Source organism: Zingiber officinale, chromosome 8A (genome assembly GCF_018446385.1).
Source record: "Zingiber officinale cultivar Zhangliang chromosome 8A, Zo_v1.1, whole genome shotgun sequence".
Lineage (NCBI taxonomy): Eukaryota > Viridiplantae > Streptophyta > Magnoliopsida > Zingiberales > Zingiberaceae > Zingiber > Zingiber officinale.
The window spans coordinates 47,298,197-47,319,070 of record NC_056000.1 but is presented as its reverse complement, the minus strand read 5'-3'; the positions used below and the strand labels follow the sequence as shown (position 1 = coordinate 47,319,070).

The window sequence follows — 20,874 nt, the reverse complement described above, 5'->3', positions numbered from 1 at the left end:
CTTGTTAGCTTGTTTCAAGGTTTGACTCAGTACAAAGGAGGAGTAAAACAATGGAGAAGTGGAGCTTGAAACTGAAAGTTATTTTGTGAAGCTTGAAAACTTTTTTATTTTGTGTTGATATCATAAATTTTCTTGTATAAACTCTGGACTCTGGAGGATCTTTTACTTGTATAGACAATATAGTTGTATTAACCTTTAATCCTTTTGGATTGCCTTAAAAGTTAATTTTTGGGTTTCATGTGGAACCCCCTTTCATGGGTGATGGAAATGGCTGCCATCATGGCCATTGCCTTGGCCAACGGCAGTGGAAAACCCCCAGACTGGCAAGACTTTGTCGGTATTGTAGTGCTGCTCGTGATAAACTCCACCATCAGTTTCATTGAAGAAACCAATGCTGGCATTGCTGCTGCAGCTCTTATGGCTGGCCTGGCTCCAAAAACGAAGGTACAAGCTTATAAGATCCCTTGGGAGCTTTCTTTCTTTCCTGTAAATTCTGTTTACCAAAATTGTTGTTGAATGTTGATTACTTGATTTGATGCTTTCAGGTGAGTGGTAAGATTGTACTTGTTTTGCCCTTTTTTGAAGGAGTGTGTTTTGAAGGATGTTAGGATGGTGACCTCCTGGACCCTTGGATTGAATTTGTGAGACATTGAGGTATTTCCAAACCTAGCCAATGGCAAACCAATGGCATTTAGATTTACCTTATGAATTATGATGTTGTAATCGGTGGTTTCTTTTCCATTTGCAAGTAGTAGAGCATTGGTATTTAGGACGAGCTTAGAAAATGGGTTCAATGTTTTGGTTATGCAATGGAGTTGTTATGGCTTATGGTCCTCCTTTGTACCATATTGCATGCGATGCATGGATGGAAAGAATTAATTGAAGCAAATAATACATTAGTAATTATGAGTCTTTTTCAGCTTTAGTTGTGTGAAAGAGTTCAAAATGGATTTGCTTTCTGAGGCTGAGTTATCTTATTGCATTTTTTTACTGCTCTGGATGTATATTCTTCTTGGCTTTTCTTTCAAAATCACTCTGATACGTCTGGATCTTTCTGCGTCGGCGTGTTATCCGACCTGATATTTTGTTGCTCGCTGTCTGATGTTTAAGTTTTGACTAATAAGTTTTTATTTCGACGTGCTGGTCTAGTGGTCTGTTTGGTCCTCTTAATCATGACTTGATCTTCATGTGACTTTGACTTCTACTGATCATGAAATATTGAAAGCAATAGAGGAGAATCTAATTCTAATTTTGAGAATCTCACCCAATTCCGGTAGAAAATCAACAAAGAGGACTCTAGTCTCTAGATCTCTCCCTATGATTTTTTGTATAATTTTTTTACCCAACACTTGTCCATCTCAAATTGAAAAATACAGCTACCTCTACTGCTCTACATTCGAAGATGGGGAAACCTCCATTTACCCAACACTTTGAGGCAGCATGATGTATTGATGTGTCTGCGAGCATGAGGCCACGGCGGTCTTCAATAATACGAGACAAGTTCGATGAATAAGCCATTCTACCATCTACACAAATCAGCTTGGGCACCTTAATGACGGTTCCATAAATTATCCGCCACTATCTTAGACTCTTAGTAAAGAAGGCAGCATAATTGCATAAAGAAGCTAGAATAAAAAAGCATCAAATACTTCACCACATATTGTTGACACCACTATTGCTAATAATAGAATGGTTCAGGCATGGGTTTTTCCAGACACAACAAACTATGGTGAGCAAGAGTCAGCAGTCAGCACAAACTGGAACTAACACAACTTTCCATCAGAAATGAAAACGAAACTATCAACAAACAACACACAAGTCAAAAGCTATGCAGCATCGGTAACCTCTTCAGTCTTCAACTCCTTCTACAGCTGTTGCAAGCCAGTTAGAAGCAGATGCTTGGATCTCTGGCTCCATTTGCAATTCTAAAGGGAGATGTTAGAATTTAGATGCTAGAATCATGAAAATGGGTTCAAAATATTTTCAGATTTTGTCATTTTGTGTTCCATTTGCTCCTAGTCAAAGCATCGAGACTGTTTAGCTGTTTAGGAAATTAGTTGGCTTTGATGGTTTTGATTATGCAAATGAGATTCATGCTGATAAAGACTTAAGAGTAGGGTTCTGGTCTCCTGGATTCCATCAGATGAATAATGAATTGTAGGTAGGATACCATCAAATGAGATTCAAGCTTTTATTTTTTTTGAGACTGATAAAAAAAAAGAATAATTAAAAATAAAATCAGGTTGGCGGGTTGGCGGGTTGTCCGGGTTGTAACGGGTTCGGGTTCGGGTTTACATGTTTCGGGTTATAGTCGGGTTCGGGTCGGGTTCGGGTTGGATAATTTTTTAAAAAATTGATTTTCAACCCAACCTGAACCCACCCAACCCACCCGAATTGACACCCCTATAATAAATGGTCGCAGAGAATTGCAATCGATTTTTAAAAATTGTCGAAATTTAAACTAATTAAATTTTATTAAAAAAAATAATTCCTGAAAAGCTAAACAGACCGGATTGTGTGTCGAATCCGGCCGGGCCATGAGCCGAGCCAGAGTTGAACCAAACCCAATTCGAAAGGGCGTGGATCCCTGCAACGTCGCGAAGGAATCGACGTTGAGAGACGAACAAAGGATCCGAAGCGAGACGAGAGATTTGCCGACCGACAAGGTAGGAGGGTCGTTGCGGAGGAAGAACGCCCTTCGACTCGTTACGAGGAGGTAACACATCAACTCCGCCTGTTAGGCTTTCCCGAACTCTGTCTTATCTTCCCTTTCTGATTTTTTTTAGCTGGTTTGATGGTTTTAGCGTTTTACATAGCGTTCGGTTGATTTTAGGTTTTAAAAGGCCCCTCGTTTATGTGAGCATCGTTTTCCACTTTTCCTCCCTTCCTGTAGAATCTTGTGCCCTTTTTAATTTTTTTTTTTATTATTAGTTTTTTGGTTTTAATCACGGAATAGAGTTTGGTTCTCTGTCAGCTTTCTTAGGTAGTTGGCTATAAATGATGGCAGGATTGTGGGTTCTTCAAGTGCATTTTAGAAAGAAGAGTAACAATTATATCGGTTCTTTTGCTCTTCAGGAAGCTTGGTGATTGATTTTAAAGCTGCAATCTTGCCAAAACCTCACGGCATTTTGGTTAATTAAATTTAAGCAAGAGCTGTTCTTTTTTTATTGCAATGGTCTTGATAACTACCACTATACTAGTAATTGAGTTACATTCATAGGCTTGGAATTAGAAAACAAACTGAGATTACGTCAGTTGGCTGAGATCAAAAAATGTTTTGTGTGTGTGTGTGTGTGTAGATTTTCCATGGAACAACTAGGATATTGCATACTTTGTTTATAAATTGGTCATAAACAGTCATAAACATTCTGTATGAACAATCTTCTTATTAGACAACAATTAATTCAGTTTGTAGGAGTGCAAAATATCTCTTGATGTGAGCACATCTAAAAAATGGCTATTGCTATATTACATATTACAATTAACTATTTAGCAATTAGCATCACCCATTTTGGCTAGCCGACCCCACCTAGTGGGATAAGGCTCAGCCATTTTGGCTCTTACTAGAATTGAGAATCTGGCTCTTACTAGAATTGAGAATCCAATGAAGTTTTATATAATTATTGTTTAGTGCCTAATTGTTTTTTTTTTCTACACATTGAAACCAAACGTGCCATTCTGGTATTTTGCTTTGTGTTATATCCTTCTTTGCCATGTCTAAGCTTTAAAAGGTGTTTCCAAGTGATAAAAGGTCGACCCACTAGATGGTGGATATGCAGTATATGAGGATCATTGCTGGTGGTACTAAAGAAATATTAAAACTATTTATGTCAATATGAATGATCAACATATGTTGAACAAAGTGTGCTAGTCAATTCATCCTTTCATAATTTCCATAGGAAAAAAGTATATCAATCATACAGTGTAAAACACAATATGAATATTTTATATTATTAGCATCTAAAGTGTTTAACCCTTGTAAAATAAATATTTAACGGTACTATATCACTAATTTGGTTTAGTGTATCAAGGAAAAAAATCTCATCATCAACCTACTTTTCCATCTTCTAAGTTCCCTTCCTCTCTCACTTCAGATCACTCACCTAACAAAATTAAACAAGTTAAAAAAGCATTGTCTTTCCCCTTTCCATGTGACATCTTCTTCCACCTTAATTGTGGTGCGGTTCTTTGTTCTCTATCTCAATGACGTGTTCACCCCATTACCTCTTGTATTGTGTTGCCCTTTGTCCCTAGTATGTATTGCACCCTTCCCCCTCTTTTGCTGTGACAAACTATCCCACTTAATTGTCATTAAAATCACTGCATTCTTTTCTCCCTTATCAGCACAGAACCCCTTCTCGTCATTGTGGCCTCTCTACTGCCTGTTCTTGCTGCGCCCCTTTCTCTTCATGCCTCACAGGGAGATGGGCACCCACTGTTTGAATTCTTCTAGGGTTCGAATTCTTCTAGGGTTTATACTTTATTTTATGCATGAGTACAAGCACATTTTCCACGAGGAGAGTGATGTCTGCTATTCTACCATGTCAACAATCAATTGCGATTGAACATTTATAATGAAGAGGAATAATGTATTTATTGATTATGTTTTGGATTTTATTTGAAGATGTTTTGGGTATAATTTAATTAGTTTGGAATTCACATGTGGAGTTGGTCCACCATGGACGAAGGCATAATATTTAGTTTATTTTATAATGAATTTATTTTTATAGTAATGTTCTAATAAGATATTTGTAAATCAAGATATGAGCAATATCACAAGTATATAGGTGTTTTGCCATGATTATTAAAGTTATTTATGTATTTTTATTGAATAAGTAAAATAAATTTAATCACAAATAAATACTATCAAAGTCTCTCTTATTCTTTATCATCACTTTTCTTATTTATCTCATTAATGCTTATCCTGTGTTCTCTCTGACCAACTATTGTCTGTTATCCTCATTTGTGGTGCAATCCTGTGTTTTTGTATCTCTTCTTGTTGGGTACAGAGATCAATTCAAGAAAACAAAAGGTCTAGGCTTTTTGAAGCTGGATTGAACTTGTATTTGACCAATGGTGTTGTTCTTAACAATTGGTCAAGAGTTGTGCCATAACATTTTTCTCTATCTTTTATTTTGCTGATATATGTTTTCACATCATCTCTCACCTGAACACGCCAATTAACTTGAGTTTTTCTGTATTGATACCCACAAGTTTCCTGACATACCCAAGCAAGCACATGAACTCGGGGCATGCTTTATATCTTGGCCAATTTAACAACTTTAGTTTGTCAAACTTTTCACTGTGATCAATTCTTTTTTAGGTTCTCAATTCTCATCTTTTATTTAGCTTAATCTTCATATTTTTGTGTATGCATAACCATTGTTGCTTATTCATTTTGTGGAATTTTGTTTAATCAGGATGAGGGGCAGAAGCTATTGGATCGTAGAAGTCGCTAGGGGGGGTGAATAATGATCGAAAATTCATTATCGAATTAGAGTAAGCAGTGGAAAAAGCACAAAACACAATGCTAACACAAACTAGTTTTACTTGGTTCAGAGCCTTCATCGACTCCTACTCCAAGGCCCGCACTCGTCGAGTGTTTTCGTTGGGTAATTCACTAGTAGTTTGAAAAGTGTTTACAAATGAAAGTACAAGAACTCATTTTAAAAAAAATATACCGACAACAATTACAAATAAATTGAGCCACAAGCTGTCGGAGAAGCATCGTCGCGTCGCAGGAGCAGAGCGCAATAGAGCAGTCGTAGGAAGCAGTTGTTGTTAGTAGCTCTGGAGGAAGGCTCCTTTTATAGGAGTGCTCCGAGCGCCCGGATCTCTTCCGAGCGCTTGGATCGTAACGTTGGCCCAGCTAATCAGCGCGCTCCACATTGCGACGAGGATGAGTTTTGCCTTCCGAGCGCCTGGACCAACTTCGGGCACCCGGACCACCATTGTCCAGAAAATCATTTTTCTGCAAGAAAATGTTAGGCCAAGGCAAAAATACAATTTATACTACCCTGTGAAACAAAGTGTTAGCATAATTATATTCAAACAGAGTAGTAATTAGATTCTGTCTCCTCAAGACCGTAATCTAGTCAAGATCTCAACTTAGACTTCCGAAATGGATCTAACTTGGATCGACGTCTACTATTCCCTCGAACGGGGAACGCATCCTCACCAAGTCACTCCCCTCCAGTGACTTACCTTAACTTACCTGCCAGACATTCGGACAGTCCGTCGACCTGTCTAGTCTTCGTGCCAGCTACCTGGTCAACCCGTCGACCTAGTTGAACTCCCCTGCAACATTGATTAGCACAATAGATAAGGCAAAACAGTGTTAACAGAATTCAAGTATAACCTAGGTTTATCTCCCCCTAGGGTTGCCTAGTTTCACTCACTAAGGCTACGTTTGGTTGAGTGTAATGTAACATAACATGTAATGTAATATAATGTAATGTAATGTAATCTTGATTACATTACTACGTTTGGTAATGTAATGTATGTAATCTTTGATTACAAGGGTGATTACATTCTTTTGTTTGGTGTCTATTATTTTTTATAAGCAATGTAATTCGTAATATTATTAAATGACAAAAATATCCTGCGACCTCTACCGATGACCGTCGCACCTCTACTGGAGCTTGCAGCAACCAGTGGCCGCCGCCGTTAGCCTCCTCCGCCGGCCGCCGCCATCCACAACCGCTGACCGTCGCCGGCAACCGGCGACAACGACAACCGTCGGCGGCGGCGGCCAGAGGTGGCTGGCGGCGGCGACGGCGGGCACGGTGGTCGCCAGCGGTGGCGACGGCGGCGGGGGTGGGCGGCTGGTCACAGCCAGCGGGGATGGGCGGCGGTGGTCGCCGCCGGCGGCCTGCTGTGGGCGCCGGCGGCGGCCGACTGTGGGCGCCAGTGGTGGTCGCTGGCGGTGGCCGACAGTGGTCACCGGCGACGGTCGACGGTGGTCACCTGCGGTGATAAAAGAAGACGCGACAGCCATTAAGATTGCTGAGTTGAACAATGAAATTAGAGTCTGAAGACGCGAGTCAAGTCATGAGAGTTATGTTGACGAAGATGCAAGTAAATGGAGATAGTGGCTAGTGATAAAAGAAGAAATTGGTTTTCAGGTATTATGTCTTGAAGACATCAAGTCTTTAAGAATTTGACGTTATCTATAAACTCTGAAGAATTAAAGGTCAGCAGTCAAATGCTTGCTTTAACTTGAATTGATTGAAACATCAAAGATTGCTGAAAAATGTTAAGAATATGAAACATTTGATAATAGTAACAGTGATCTAGCAATATTATCCACTTACCTACTAATTGGAGATGCATCTTGAGTTCATTGTATTATCTTATGAAAATTGTAAATTCTGCAGGGAACCACGTGGATTTGGGTTTTTTTCGGTATGTTGATCCGGCTGAAGCCAATTATCAAATGGACAGGCAAATTCTTCTTGGTCAGGAATCAACTGTTGTATTTGCAGAGGACAACAGAAAAAAAGCCCTCCGAGATGAGGGCAAGAGAAGGAAGGTATGCTGGATTCGATCCTGTTATTATTCTTGTTTGGTTGAAAGGATGCGTGAATCAAATGCCTTCTTTTTACTAGATTGTTCGTGCAATGTTATATCACCTCTATTAATAATACTTTTTTCTTGTTTTGGCAGCGGCCATGTGTATGACCACTGAAGAACACCACGTCGCTCCCTCTCACCTTGCTATTCTCGCTCCCGTTCTCACTCACCGCAATATTTGCACCCTCCATGCGGTGGTAGGTCATGTTCGATAAACCTTCTCCGCCAAGGAGGCACCACTCCTAGGTAACATCTAGTGCTCTCTTCCGTTAGAGATGTTTGTTTGTGGATTCTAACGGTTGCACTCTGCTACTGGGCATGTCTATTGATAGGAACCAAGGGCCTATCACGTGGAAAAATCGAAAGAGAAAAAAAAATAAAAAGGGAGATAGGGTGGTCGCTTCGAGGGGATCGACCTCCAATAATTAAATGAAATTAATTAACTAAAAGGAAAATTATTTATCTTCCAAAATTACATAATTTCTCTTTAAAAAAGGACTTAAATAATTTTTTCAAAAGAAAAGGTCTAAAAGAAAAATAAAATAAAAATATATTTTCAAAAGGAAATGTCTTATTAAAATTTATCTAGAAGAAAAAAAAAGTCTAAAATTTATTTTGAAAAGGAAATAAAATTAAAGGATTTATTTGAATAGATCCATTAAAAGATCTTATCATTCCACCACCATTCAAAATAACCTTGTCCTCAAGGTTGTTTATCAATAAATTCTGGAAATTTTTCTTGAATGGTATCATATAATTTTCATGTTGCATCATCGATAGATAAATTATCCCATTGAATTAATAGTTTTACCGTTGCTTGATTGTTCTTTTTCACAAGTCTCCTTTCTAAAATAGCATAAGGTTGAAATTTAACTTCACCATCTAAATTCACTTTAGGAGGTGTTGTTGAGGAGTAAATTTATCGCCTAATTTCTTCTTTAAACAAGACATGTGAAATACAGGGTGTATTTTAGAATCTTGTGGAATTCAAGCGATAAGCAATAGGTCCAATACGTTCTATCACTTTATAAGGGCCATAAAATTTTGATGACAACTTCATAGAGTTTGAAGGATGAATTGAAACTTGCTTGTATGGTTGAAGTTTTAGAAAAAAAAAAAACTCAATCTCCTATTGCAAATTCTTCCGAACGATGTTTGTCGGCCAGTTGCTTCATTCTTGCTTGTGTATTGCATAAGTTGTTTTTCAAAAGTTACAATATTTGATCCCTTGTGCATAGGTTTTGGTCGACTTGATGCACATTTGTTGATCTACGTGTGTATGAGCTAACTGAGGGTGGTATACGTCCATAAACAACCTCAAATGGGGTAATCTTAATAGCTGAGTGGTAGGTCGTATTATACCACCATTCTGCCCATGGAAGCCAACGAACCCACTCCTTGGGTCTATCACCAGTTAAGCAACGTAAATAATTCTCTAAGGATCGATTAACCACCTCTATTTGTCCATCAGACTATGGGTGGTAGGATGTGCTAAAATTAAGTTTAGTGCCTTGCAATTGGAATAATTCTCTCTAAAATTTACTTGTCAAAACCGGATCTCTATCAGTGACAATAGATCTTGGTAGACCATGTAGTTTGATTATATGGTCAACAAATGCTTGAGCAACACGGGCAGTTGTATAAGGATGCGATAATGTACAAAAATGAGCATATTTTGTTAGACGATCAACGACCACCATGATAGTAGTTTGTCCTTGTGAAGTGGTTAACCCATCTATGAAATCCATGGAAATGTCTGTCCAAATTTGTTCAGATATGGGAAGGGGTTGAAGAAGACATGGTCTTGCTACATTTTCTTCTTTGTTTCTTTGACATACATCACATTCAGCAACAAAGTTTTTGGTATCTTTCTTCATTCCCTTCCAATAGAAAGCTATTCAAATTCGTTTATACGTGCGTAGGAAATCAGAATGTCCTACAATTGGTGAACAATGAAATTCCTCCAGTATTACTTCCTTTGCAACTGAGTTTGTTGGAAGGAAGATTCTGTTTTTATATCGTAAAATTTCTCCATCCCAAGAATAGTGGGACTTTGGCGATGAATTTTGTAATATGTTTTGGATGAGAGCATGTGCCGCGGAATTTTTTTTTATGTTCTCCAAGTTTTTGCAAGTTACTAAAGATATAACAATGAACTCTATTTGGTTAGAAAGACGAGATAAAGCATCAGCTATTGTATTTTCCGTTCCCTTCTTGTAAACGATTTCATAATCATATCTTAAAAGTCTCTTGATCCATTTTTGTTGAACCATATTTGAGATATGTTTATCCAAGATGAACTTAAGACTCTTATGGTCAGTTCGTATTTAAAAGCGTCGGCTAAGAAGATAGGGTCTCCATTTTGTAACCGCATGTATGATAGCCAACATTTCCTTGTCATAAATTGACATCTGTTGATGTAAAGGAGATAGTGTCTTGCTAGTAAAAGCTAATGGTTGTCCTTCTTGCATAAGTACTGCTCCGATTCCAACTCTAGATGCATCGGCTTCAATGACAAATTACTTATTGAAATTAGGTAGTGCAAGAACTAGTGTTGTCGTCATAACCTCCTTTAAATTTTGATATGTGTTTTCTGCTTCAGGACACCATCTAAATGCATTTTTCTTTAACAAAGTCGTTAATGGAGCACTAATCTTTCCATAATTTTTTACAAATTTATGATAATAACCTGTGAGACCTAGAAAACCACGTAATGCCTTGATATTCTTTGGGATGGGTCACTCCTTCATAACTAGCACCTTTGAGGAATCAGTAGCTATTCCTTTTTGACTTACAATATGACCAAGGTATTCCACCTTAATTGTCCCAAAGCTGTACTTAGATCTTTTCACAAAAAGAAAATGCTCACGTAAAAGAGTGAATACTTTATAAAGATGATGCAAATGATCTTCGAATGATGAACTATAAACAAGGATATCATTAAAGAAAATCAAAACAAACTTGTGGAGATAAGACTTGAAGATATCGTTCATCAAACTTTGGAATGTAGAAGGTGCATTAGTTAAATCGAAAGGCATGACTAAAAATTCATAATGATCATCATGAGTCCGAAAGGCTATTTTTGGAATGTCCGGCTGATAGATCCTTATCTGATGAAAGCCTGAGCGAAGATCCAATTTTAAGAACAATGAGAAACCTCCTAATTCATCAATAATGAGGATGGGGTACTTATCTTTCACTGTAATTTTATTGAGTGCCCGATAACCTACACACATTCGTCAACTTCCGTCTTTCTTTCGCACTATTGGGTGCTACTCGGAGTTTCGTTCTGTTTCCCCTATATAAAAATTTGTATAAGCACAGAATTTTTCTTAGCAACTCATGTGTTCTTAAACTTGGATTGGAAACGAAATTTAACATTTTTATTCCAAGTTCAAACCATGTGTTCTTCATAAGTTAAACTTGGATTGGAAACGAAACTTAACATTTTTACTCCAAGTTCAACTCATGTGTTCTTCAGAAGTTAAACCATACTACAGAAGTTGATTAAATATCTATTTCAAAGATTGACTTCCAGGTCGTTAGCGAGGCACTCGGCCTTCTTGGTTATGAGATCATCCACCATTTCCTAGACAAAGCCTTTCAAAGAAATTAAATATTTAAACTCGTCACAGTAAACCCTAGGTTTAACTAAAGAGACCTTAATCGAAGCACAAGTTCGAAACACAAAATCGCTAGCCTCTTGTGTTGGTATTATAGGATCCATACAAAGAAAAACTAAACTAGTATATAGCGGACTAAATAACTAGTTATACCTTTCTTTGTAACCTAAAGATCTCTTGATTTTCTGTTGTATTTCTCTCTTCCTCTTAGACGTCGTATGAGTGACGATCTACCAAGACAAAGACACCCGACCTTCTCCTTCTTTTCCAAGCTTTTGGCCACCAAAGAATACAAAGTGAAGATGCCTCCTTCTTCTTCTTCTTCTCCTCCAAGCAACTGGCCATAAGGTGAAGGTCCTTCTCTAAGTGCCGCAGGCCCTTATAAAGAGGAAAGGGAAAAGAGGGAAGAGCCGACCACAAGAAATTAGAAGAAGAGCCTTGGTTGTGTTAGTTTTTGGGCACCTCCCTCCTCTTTTATAATTTTTGCTAGCGGCTAATAAGGAAAGTTTTTAATAAAATTTTCTTTTATTTGCCTTTGTAGATGGTTACAAAAAAAGAAAATTTTTAACAAAATTAATATCTCTTTTAAACCATTGAAAATAGCTATAAAAGGAAAGATTATAACAAAATTTTATTTTAAACAAAATCTTCCTTTTATTCCTATAATGGTTGGTTACAAAAAAGGAAAGATTTTAACAAAATTAAAATCTCTCTTTTAACCATTGTAGATAACTACAAAAAAAGAAAGATTTTAATAAAATTAAAATCTCTCTTTTAATTCATTGTAGAAAGCTGTAAAAAGAAAGATTTTAACAACATTTTGTTTTCAACAAAACTTCCTTTTCTCTTCTTGTATGGTCGACCCCATGCTTGGTCACCAAGCATGGCTTGGCCGACCCACATCTTGGGCACTAAAAGGGCTTGGCCGGCCCCTTGCTTGGGCACCAAGCAAGGATGTGGCCGACCCCTCATTTGGGTAAGAAGGAAAATCAAAACGGGTGTGTGCGAGGCTTTATAGAGGCTACAGCAGGGACTGAGAGGAGGAATTGGTTTTGGCCTCCCGATAAGCTTGAGCTTCCTGTGTTCGACCAGAACACCCAATTCAAGTTCATCAATAATTACTCATACCACTAAAAAGTTATTATTAAACTACTGCATCAATCTCATGTTACATTATATGCTCCTTCTTATCATGAGTGTGTTAATCTCCCTGTGTTTAAGATATCGAATGTCCATTAATTAAATGAGTTACTGACAACTCACTTAATTAATATCTAGCTTCAAGAGTAGTATCACTCAACTTCATTGTCATGTCGGACTAAGTCCACCTGTAGGGTTTATGTGACAATCCTTATGAGCTCCTCAAGGGGACATCATCAACCTAGATAACTAGGACATAGTTTTCTTTTATAATCAACAACATACCATATAAATAATATTATTTCCCAAGTTATCAGGTCTATTGATTTAACAAATAAATCTCACCCATTGATAAATCAAAGAAATAAATACTAAGTATATGTGTTTGTTATTATATCGGGATTAAGAGTACGTACATCCATAATAACAGAGGTTATGTTCTTTTATGCAGTCAGTATAAAAGGAACAACCTCAAATGGTCCTGCTCAATACACACATAGTGTACTAATGTAATTTTATAGTTAAGATAAACTAATACCAAATTACACTACAACCATTCTAATAGTTTGTCTCAATTCATCTTGGTTGTGAGCTACTATTTATAATTTATAAGGAACTGATAACATGATCTTCTGTGTGACACCATACACCATGTTATCTATAATATAAATTAAATGGATAACTATATTTTACCAAATGCAGACATTTGACCAATGTGATTCTTATTTCAAAATAAATGTTCATACAAAAAAGCTAGTCTTTTAGTATACATCTAACACGCACAAGCAGTACTGGAGAAGAGTACGGGCTTACACTTGGGTGAACAATACCAGCTTGAACCATCTCTTGTACAATCTTCTCAATTACCTCCTTCTATGTGTAAGGGTAGCGATAAAGCATAATATTTGCTGGTGCACTCCCCGGTATTAGAGGTATACAATGATCATGTGAACGTGATGGAGGAAGTCCCTTTGGCTCAACAAATATCATAGAAAATTTTGAAAAAAGTGCCTCTAATTCTGGAGGGGTATATAAGGTACCTTTAGGATCCTTTTTTATGGAGAGTTGCATGAGAAAAATGAAGTAATCTTTCTTTAATAACTGCTCTGCCTGATAACTACTGATTGATGTGATAGTATCTTGTCTCTTGCCTCTGATGCAAACTTCTTTTCCTTGATCTTGGAAGCACATTGTTAGTTGATAGAAATTCCATATTATGTCTCCTAATGTTCTCAACAATTATGCTCCAAGTACAACATCACATCCATCCAGGGGTAGAAGAAAGAGATCTGTGATTAATTCATAATTTGGTAAGAAAATTTTAATACCTTCGCATTTTCCTGGACTTATAAGTGATCTTTCATCCGTCAGCTTAACATCAAATGCAGATGTTCGCTCTATTTTTTGTTTAAGCCTTCTTGCTAAGGTTGAGTTTAGAAAATTGCTGGTGCTTCCTGAATCTATAAGTATCATTAATAGTTGTTTTTTAATGAATCCTTTTACCTTAATTGCTTGCGGAGTTTGTAGTCCTTCTAAGGCATATACTGATATTGCCATAGAGTCATCTTGTAATTTGTTGATATTATCTTATGTTTCACCTTCATCGAAATCATCTTCTTCCTCAGAGTTCTCTATTGGTTCAATCATCGGTATTCTCTTTTACTTGCATTGATGACCACGGTGTCACTTTTCATCGCAATGCTAACATAATCCCTTTGCCATTTTTTCCTTGATATCTTCTTTTGTCAATCTACGGGGTGTTGAATAATGTGATGAGTTTTCACGAATTACCTTTTTATTTCTTCTTCCTTCTTTATTGATCTTCTCTTCGTGTAGTCGTGCAAAGGATAAGGCGACCTTCATGGTGCGGAGTTGATTCATTTTTACTTTTCGTCGTATATCAAGGCGAAGTCTTTCAATAAAAGTGTCCAATAGTTGCTTTTCTGACCAATCACGAGTTCAATTAGAGAGTCTCGAATCGTCCTTGGTACTCTAGTACAGTTGAAGTCTGTCGAATTTTGGCCAATTCTCCATCAACATTCTCATAACCAGAGGGACCAAATCAATTGATGAGTTCTTCTTTGAATTCCTCCCATTTTGGAGGCTCATGGCATGCTTCAAGCCAGTCATACCATTGGATGGCATCGCCTTCGAGGTTTATAAATTCTAGTTCTACCTTTGCATTGTCCGATGTGCTATGGAAGCGAAAATATTTTTCAATCCTTGAAATTCATCCAATCATATCGTTGTTCTCCCAGTGAGGAAATTCCACCTTCATACGTGGATGGTTGTGCTCTTGATCTTCATTTGAGTTTGCTCCTTAGTCATATTATTGTTGTCGAGACTGCTGATTTATTCCCCTTTTGATTAATATGCTTAAGCTGGAATCTACTTCTAAACGATCCTTCAATTCTTGCACTATTCTGACCAACGATGTCATAGTTTTTTCGAGTTTATCCATCCTTGTCTCGTGCTTAGCTTCAAATTCCAAAGCTCATTTGGCGTCAGGATGAGATCCTCCAGTTGTCATGTTAGAGTGAATTTTTCTCTCTTGAAGTCGGGTTAAGACCTGCGCTTGTTGAAGTTGTTGCGAAATACTATAGGGCGAAGATGAAGTGAACGTGCTCTGATACCAAGTTAATAGGAATCCAAGGGCCTATCACGTGGAAAAATCGAAAGAGAAAAAAATGAAAAGGGAGATAGGGTGATCGCTTCGAGGGGATCAGCCTCCAATAATCAAATGAAATTGATTAACTAAAAGGGAAATTACTTGTCTTCCAAAATTATATAACGTTTCTTTAAATAGAGACCTAAACTACCTTTTTAAAAGAAAAGGTCTAAAAAAATATATATATATATTTTTTCAAAAAAAAATATCTTATTAAAACTTATCTAGAAGAAAAAAAGAAAAAGTCTAATACTTATTTTAAAAAGGAAATAAAGTTAAAAGATTTATTTGAATAGATCCATTAAAAGATCTTATCATCTATTTCCCAGAAGGTTACAAGCCTAAGGGTGAGATATCATAATGAGGCATTCTAGTAGGCAGCAGGTCACAAAGTAGAAGTCCCAAAGATCATTCGTAGGGATGGCAATAGGATGGGATGGGGCTAGTTTGTCATCCCCATTCCTGCCCCCATTCTCATGCCTATCTCTGGGTATATTTGATCGAGGAATCCTTATCCCCAATCCCGCGGAGATTAAATCCCCATACCCGTCCTTATCCTTGTTTCCTATCCCGAGAATAAATTTAAAAGGATATCGGGTAATCCTCATCTCTATCCTCATTTCCATCTCCATTCCCCATCATGTCATATAGGAGCGGGTTCGGAGATGGGGATAACATCCTCATCATACCCATCCCAATTTGAAAAAATTCACAAATCCGAACCCGAAAAAAATCTCTGAACCCGTCCTTGTTTCGGATTTTTCTGACAGGTTCCCCAATCCATGGGAAAAATTATTATTCCTAATCACCCAAGCAACCTTGCAAGGGAGGAGCCAAGTAAAATGCTACCTGGGTTTTTAGCTTGGGGTTCTTTTTTTCTTGTGAATTTCTACTTAAAATTTAATTCTCTCTTCTAATTTAGTTTGGCGCCATATTTTTTAAAGTATGTAGCCTGGGTGGCATCAAATCCGATGGAAAGAGAGAAGGAAATTTAGGAAAAATAAAATCTCTAACTCTTCTTTTTCACAACCACCCAATTATTCTTCCTCTTCGTTCGTCCAATTTCTCATCTGTCCGATTTCTTCTACCTCTTAACCCACCTGATTTCTTCGATACTTCTTCATGTTGCTCCACCTGCGATTGTTTTGCTCCTCTCTTGATTGCCCAGGCTGCACCATCCTTAAGGAAGTCATCTCCCTCTTCACCGAGAACTTCTGCGTCTTGTCCTTCCTCCTCAACTCTCCCTCATCTCTCTCTCTCTCTCTCTCTCTCTCTCTGCCAGCTCCCTCTTCTTCTTCGCCTTTGAGTTTTACATCTTCGCCCTCTTCGCCAATAACTTCGCCGCTTTAGCCACTAGTCCCTCACTAATCCCAGAAGCCCTGCCTACTCCGAACTCCTTGTTGGTCGGGTAGAAATTTTCTTAATAAAAAATTTGATTTTTGTTACCATCTTAGGGCATTTTCTATGTGATGCATAGTATTTACTGCATCTATGCTTTCTTATTCTAGTTTGGATTTTTTTTTCTTCATGAATTGATATTAGATTTAGTGGTCACAAAACCTAATCATTTAGGTATCTCTTTAAATTTATTAAATAGGTACCTTGCACTTGAAGAGAATAAGCAACTCTTTGTAATTTGTGAAGCTATACCCGGAAGGTTCAAGCTTGACAAGGGAGAAGCCACCAATTGCTAGCTTCCTTGATCTATTGTTTCTCTATCTGCACCAAATCACAACATCCTCCTTCATTTGGGTTTGGATTTTTTTTTATATTTAAATTGTTCTTATGTGGAATATTGAAGAATGTAATCATAAATATTTTTAGTACTTTTTAAATTCAAAAATAATGTTGGATTTTTAACTACTACTGGTATTATTGTTGAATCTATGGAGGCGAATGTGAGATTTATACTATAAATTGTATTAGAAATCGTTCTTTAAGATATATGAGATTCTAAGCTAATTAAGTCAGAATTTATTTATGTTAAATTATTTTAATGTCAAATCAAGAGAGAAAAATGAGAAATAATATAATAATAATTATTAAGCTAAGAATTAATAATCCTTCGACAAGACTAATATATCCATTCCTAATAAGGAGTTTGAAAGGATTGTCTTTATTTAGCTAAATGATATGAAGGAAGAGGCAAAGAATCATTCCATATTTGTTTGTGTTTGCTATATCTGATATTTTGGATTAATGAGTTGAGATTAGTTTTTCTCTTCATGCTATTGAACTTTATACATCAAGGTATTCTTGCTATTTTGGATTTGGCAATGAATTGACTTGCGCTTTTGTGTTTTGTTCGATTCGACCTACAAATATTACCAGGTCATCAACTTGATGTAGTTCATAGTAATGTTATCTCAATGACCCAAGGAGTAACTTTAGAGCAGATCAAATCTTCTGTCCCTAATTTTCTCTGTCCCCGTGTTCCCTGTCGATCGAACGGACCAAATTACATCTTAAGACATCATGGCATCTTTAAGATGTGTACAGTATCCTCGTGATGTGCAAGACATCTTTAAGATGTAATCTGGTCCGTCCGATCGACAAGGGAACACGGGGACAGAGAAAATTGGGAATAGAAGATTTGATCTCACTTTAGAGTTACTGCTAAACTTGTTTTTATGGTTACCTTTTGTCTAGAATTTGATATGATTTCAACTCTAGAGTTTTAGCAACTATTTAATGTGCTTGTCTAATCTCATAAGTTACATGATTCTACTAAAATTTGGACCTTTATAAATCTTTTGATAATTTATATTTTGATATATTTTTAGTACCTATTATTTTCCTATCTGCTTGGTTGATAAATGAGTTTTTATATGTATTTGAATTGAAGTAAAATATATCAATTATAGTTGTTCTATTTGTCTTATAAAAGATGTTTTTTGAAATATTTTTGTGTGATAATATTACATGTTTATTTGAGTATAGAATTTTTAAATATTAAAAAAAATTAGCGATAAAACTTTAATTTCATCACTAGATTTAGTGATAGATATTAAATTTTATTGCTAAATTAGCAATAGAGTTAAATTTTCACTGTAAAATATGTTAGCGATTAAAATTTTTATGGTTGATAATTTCAGTGTTAGTTTCTAATTAGGGGCGGAGCCATCCTTGGCTAGGGTGGGCTCTAGCCCCACCCATTTTTAAAAATTTACAAGTGAAATTTTATTTCAGTCTCATTTTATTTTATTTTAGTCCATATGATTTATAGTATTTTTATTTCAGTTCTTATTTCTCCCAATTGAATTGTCAAAAATTTTAATTAAATATAAATTTTTTCTTATTTGTTGCTTCACCTCTCTGCATGTATTGCTTTATTTGCCCCACGAGCAATCAATGTCGTCATCTTTCTTATCCCTCCTCGCATGCGTCTAGCCGCGACATGACTAGTATAATCGCGGCAAATCTTCTCCTTATTAGCGCATTATATCTGTGGGACATTGTCGCAGTCACGGTCACAACCTGTCATCGCTACCTTCCTCGTTAACCACCACGGCATCACATTCATTACTATCCCTATTGATAGTTTTGTCATCGATGCTCTCCCTGTCACAAGTGACATCGACTCAGTTGCAATCATCGTCGCCGGAAAACCAATGTCAACGATTAGTCCCAGATATTTTTAAATCTTGGCTACACCCTGTTTCTAATTATTGTTTGTTCATATATAATGCATCAACAAAAATTTAGCCATTTCTACGTGCAGGGAAAGATTGCATTCTGTTGTGAGTAAAGCATACAATGTTTCTAGCATGATATAGATTTAGTTTCTTAGAGCGACATTTTCAGAAACGTTTATTGTGGCCCGTAGCTGCAAACTCGTGTTAGTCAGTCTTTTCGCTTGCTAACTCGATTGAATTTTGAAAGTTAGGCACGGTGGCAATTTTTTTTTTTTTTTTATCAAACCAACTCTTTAATTGACTGAGTGGCAATTAATTTGCTTTTCTAGATCATCACTTACTAAAGGTGGTTACTGTTCTCTCTAGTTACAGATATCACTTTCTATGAATGGAAGCTGCGCTCCATCTTCATAGAAGAAGAACTTCAACGACAAAAAGGAAAAAAATAAAACAATTTATTTTTCGATAAAATAAATAGTTATTTTTCATCGTATTTGGAGTAAATGCGGTTCGTCCCCAGACAGAAACACAAAGGTCTTGCCACGGCATTAAGGAAACAAAAAACATGAACGCATGAGACTGAGACCCCCTTCCGAAACGCCGCGCCTCCTCCCCACGCAATGCACGAGCGGATAGGGTGCCGACATGCTGCCACTCTCCTGTTTTAATTTTTCTCTCTACAAATTTTAATTAATTGCGCACCAACCACTGCCAAGTCTCGAATCTCCGTTGTGTGGTGGGTGGTACGGGGCGTGGGGTTGACAGCGGCCCTGACCTCGTGTCCCGTGCCAGCCCTACGGATCCACTAATTAGAGTCATGACCGCAAGACCGATGAGAGCCTCGACTACGTCGATTACCGCGTACCCTCGCTCGGTATTCTAAGTTAGTAAATCTGCTAGAATCTGGCAGACAAAACACGTGCCGCAGGGCTTCCAAGTTCCAACCACGCAACGCGCGTCCTCGGTCCTCGTCTTCTGCACTTGCGACTTCCTTTCGAGTCCACCGCACACTCGCTCACAAAAGCAGCAGAGCAGTAACAATAGAATTAATAAGCGCAAAAATGACCCGTTTTTAAGAACTGGGTCAGCTACGAATATTCATATAAAACATTATTTATTATTAAAACAGTATCACAATTTTTCCAAATTTCGAAAATATTTTTAACTTCTAAATTATTATAACAGTTACAAATAATAACTAGGACAATTTTAATTTACTTACTACCATATGAGCATTTAATCGGTATTAATATTGATGATCAATATTATTAATTACTATAACATTGATAATGATTTATTTGTGCACTAATTAATATTATATTAGGCTTTCACAACCCATTTTTATTATAGCATTCATAATCTCAAAAAAACGTGAATTCACTGTGACATACTTATTATAACACTCGTAATAATATATCTCTTTCATTCACATTCATTTTAACATTAACATTAATTATTTATAGATTTCACAATTCATTCAATTATCTTAAAATTATATCATATTATATAAATATATTTTAAAATATTAAAAAAAAATAATAATAATAATAATAATAATATTCCCCAGGCGACAATGAACGCTTCGACTGGGCTTTGAGTTGCAATTTCCTTTTCATTCCGTTGTGCGTTGTGGAATTCCGTTAACGTTGTGCTGGAGATAGAAGAAAGAGACCAAGCGGTCACGCGGTTGCATACTGCTGTAACACCCTGGTCAAAGGCACTTGGGCAAAAAACAATAAAAAAGGTTATTCTTCCTCCTGTGCGTTTTTCTTTTTCAGCGTACGAAGAAAAAGAGATTAGATACTGTCTAAATTAAGACAACTTTGACTAGAAATGGCTTGGAGTTCAAGATAAGGTGGACTTTTAGCAGAATAGTCATAGATTACGAAAAATGGGCAAAGATTTTATGGCTAGCTATTACAATTGACCTAAGGTTAATTTGTAGGAACATGTAGTATTTGCGAGTCAATCCTTCGAATAATCGATAATTTAAGTGTTCATGTCTCCATTTGGAAAGCGTGCCAAAGTAAAACGACCATTGGAGGTTATATATATATATATATATATATTTTATTGATAATTTAAATGCTCATGTTTCGCTCAGCGTTTTTTAATTTACCTCGACGACTATTACAAAATTTTCATAAAATAGAATTGATTATCTCAGATTCAGTATTAGTTGGTTCAATATTTTTTTTTAGGAAAAAGTGTTCATGTTTATTCTCAATTTAGACAT

The 20,874-nt window shown here is 36.7% G+C and overlaps 1 protein-coding gene across 5 annotated transcripts; it reads left to right on the top strand.

Annotated features, from left to right (window-relative positions):
* The first annotated feature begins 2,535 nt into the window (after positions 1 to 2,535).
* Positions 2,536 to 16,869, top strand: LOC122008858. 5 transcript variants are annotated; one of them, XR_006119412.1, is made up of 6 exons: positions 2,536 to 2,716; positions 5,421 to 5,464; positions 5,560 to 5,612; positions 7,377 to 7,531; positions 7,666 to 7,818; positions 16,601 to 16,869. XR_006119412.1 is itself a non-coding variant. In XM_042564732.1 (5 exons), exons 1-5 carry the CDS (start codon positions 2,538 to 2,540, stop codon positions 7,685 to 7,687), a joined length of 453 nt encoding a protein of 150 aa, XP_042420666.1. In that variant the 5' UTR covers positions 2,536 to 2,537; the 3' UTR covers positions 7,688 to 8,049. The 5 variants fall into 5 exon arrangements, 1 of the variants encoding a protein (XP_042420666.1); XR_006119413.1 differs by lacking the exon at positions 16,601 to 16,869 and adding an exon at positions 7,905 to 8,050; XM_042564732.1 differs by lacking the exon at positions 16,601 to 16,869 and having other exon boundaries at positions 7,666 to 8,049.
* The last annotated feature ends 4,005 nt before the right edge of the window (positions 16,870 to 20,874 follow it).

Bases quoted from the DNA above. Each gene is read 5' to 3' on its own strand.
- LOC122008858 (XM_042564732.1), top strand. From the start codon at position 2,538: ATGAGCCGAGCCAGAGTTGAACCAAACCCAATTCGAAAGGGCGTGGAT. The intron at 2,717-5,420 runs GTAACACATCAA...TTGTTTAATCAG, and splicing joins CTTCGACTCGTTACGAGGAG to GATGAGGGGCAGAAGCTATT. The intron at 7,532-7,665 runs GTATGCTGGATT...TTGTTTTGGCAG, and splicing joins ATGAGGGCAAGAGAAGGAAG to CGGCCATGTGTATGACCACT.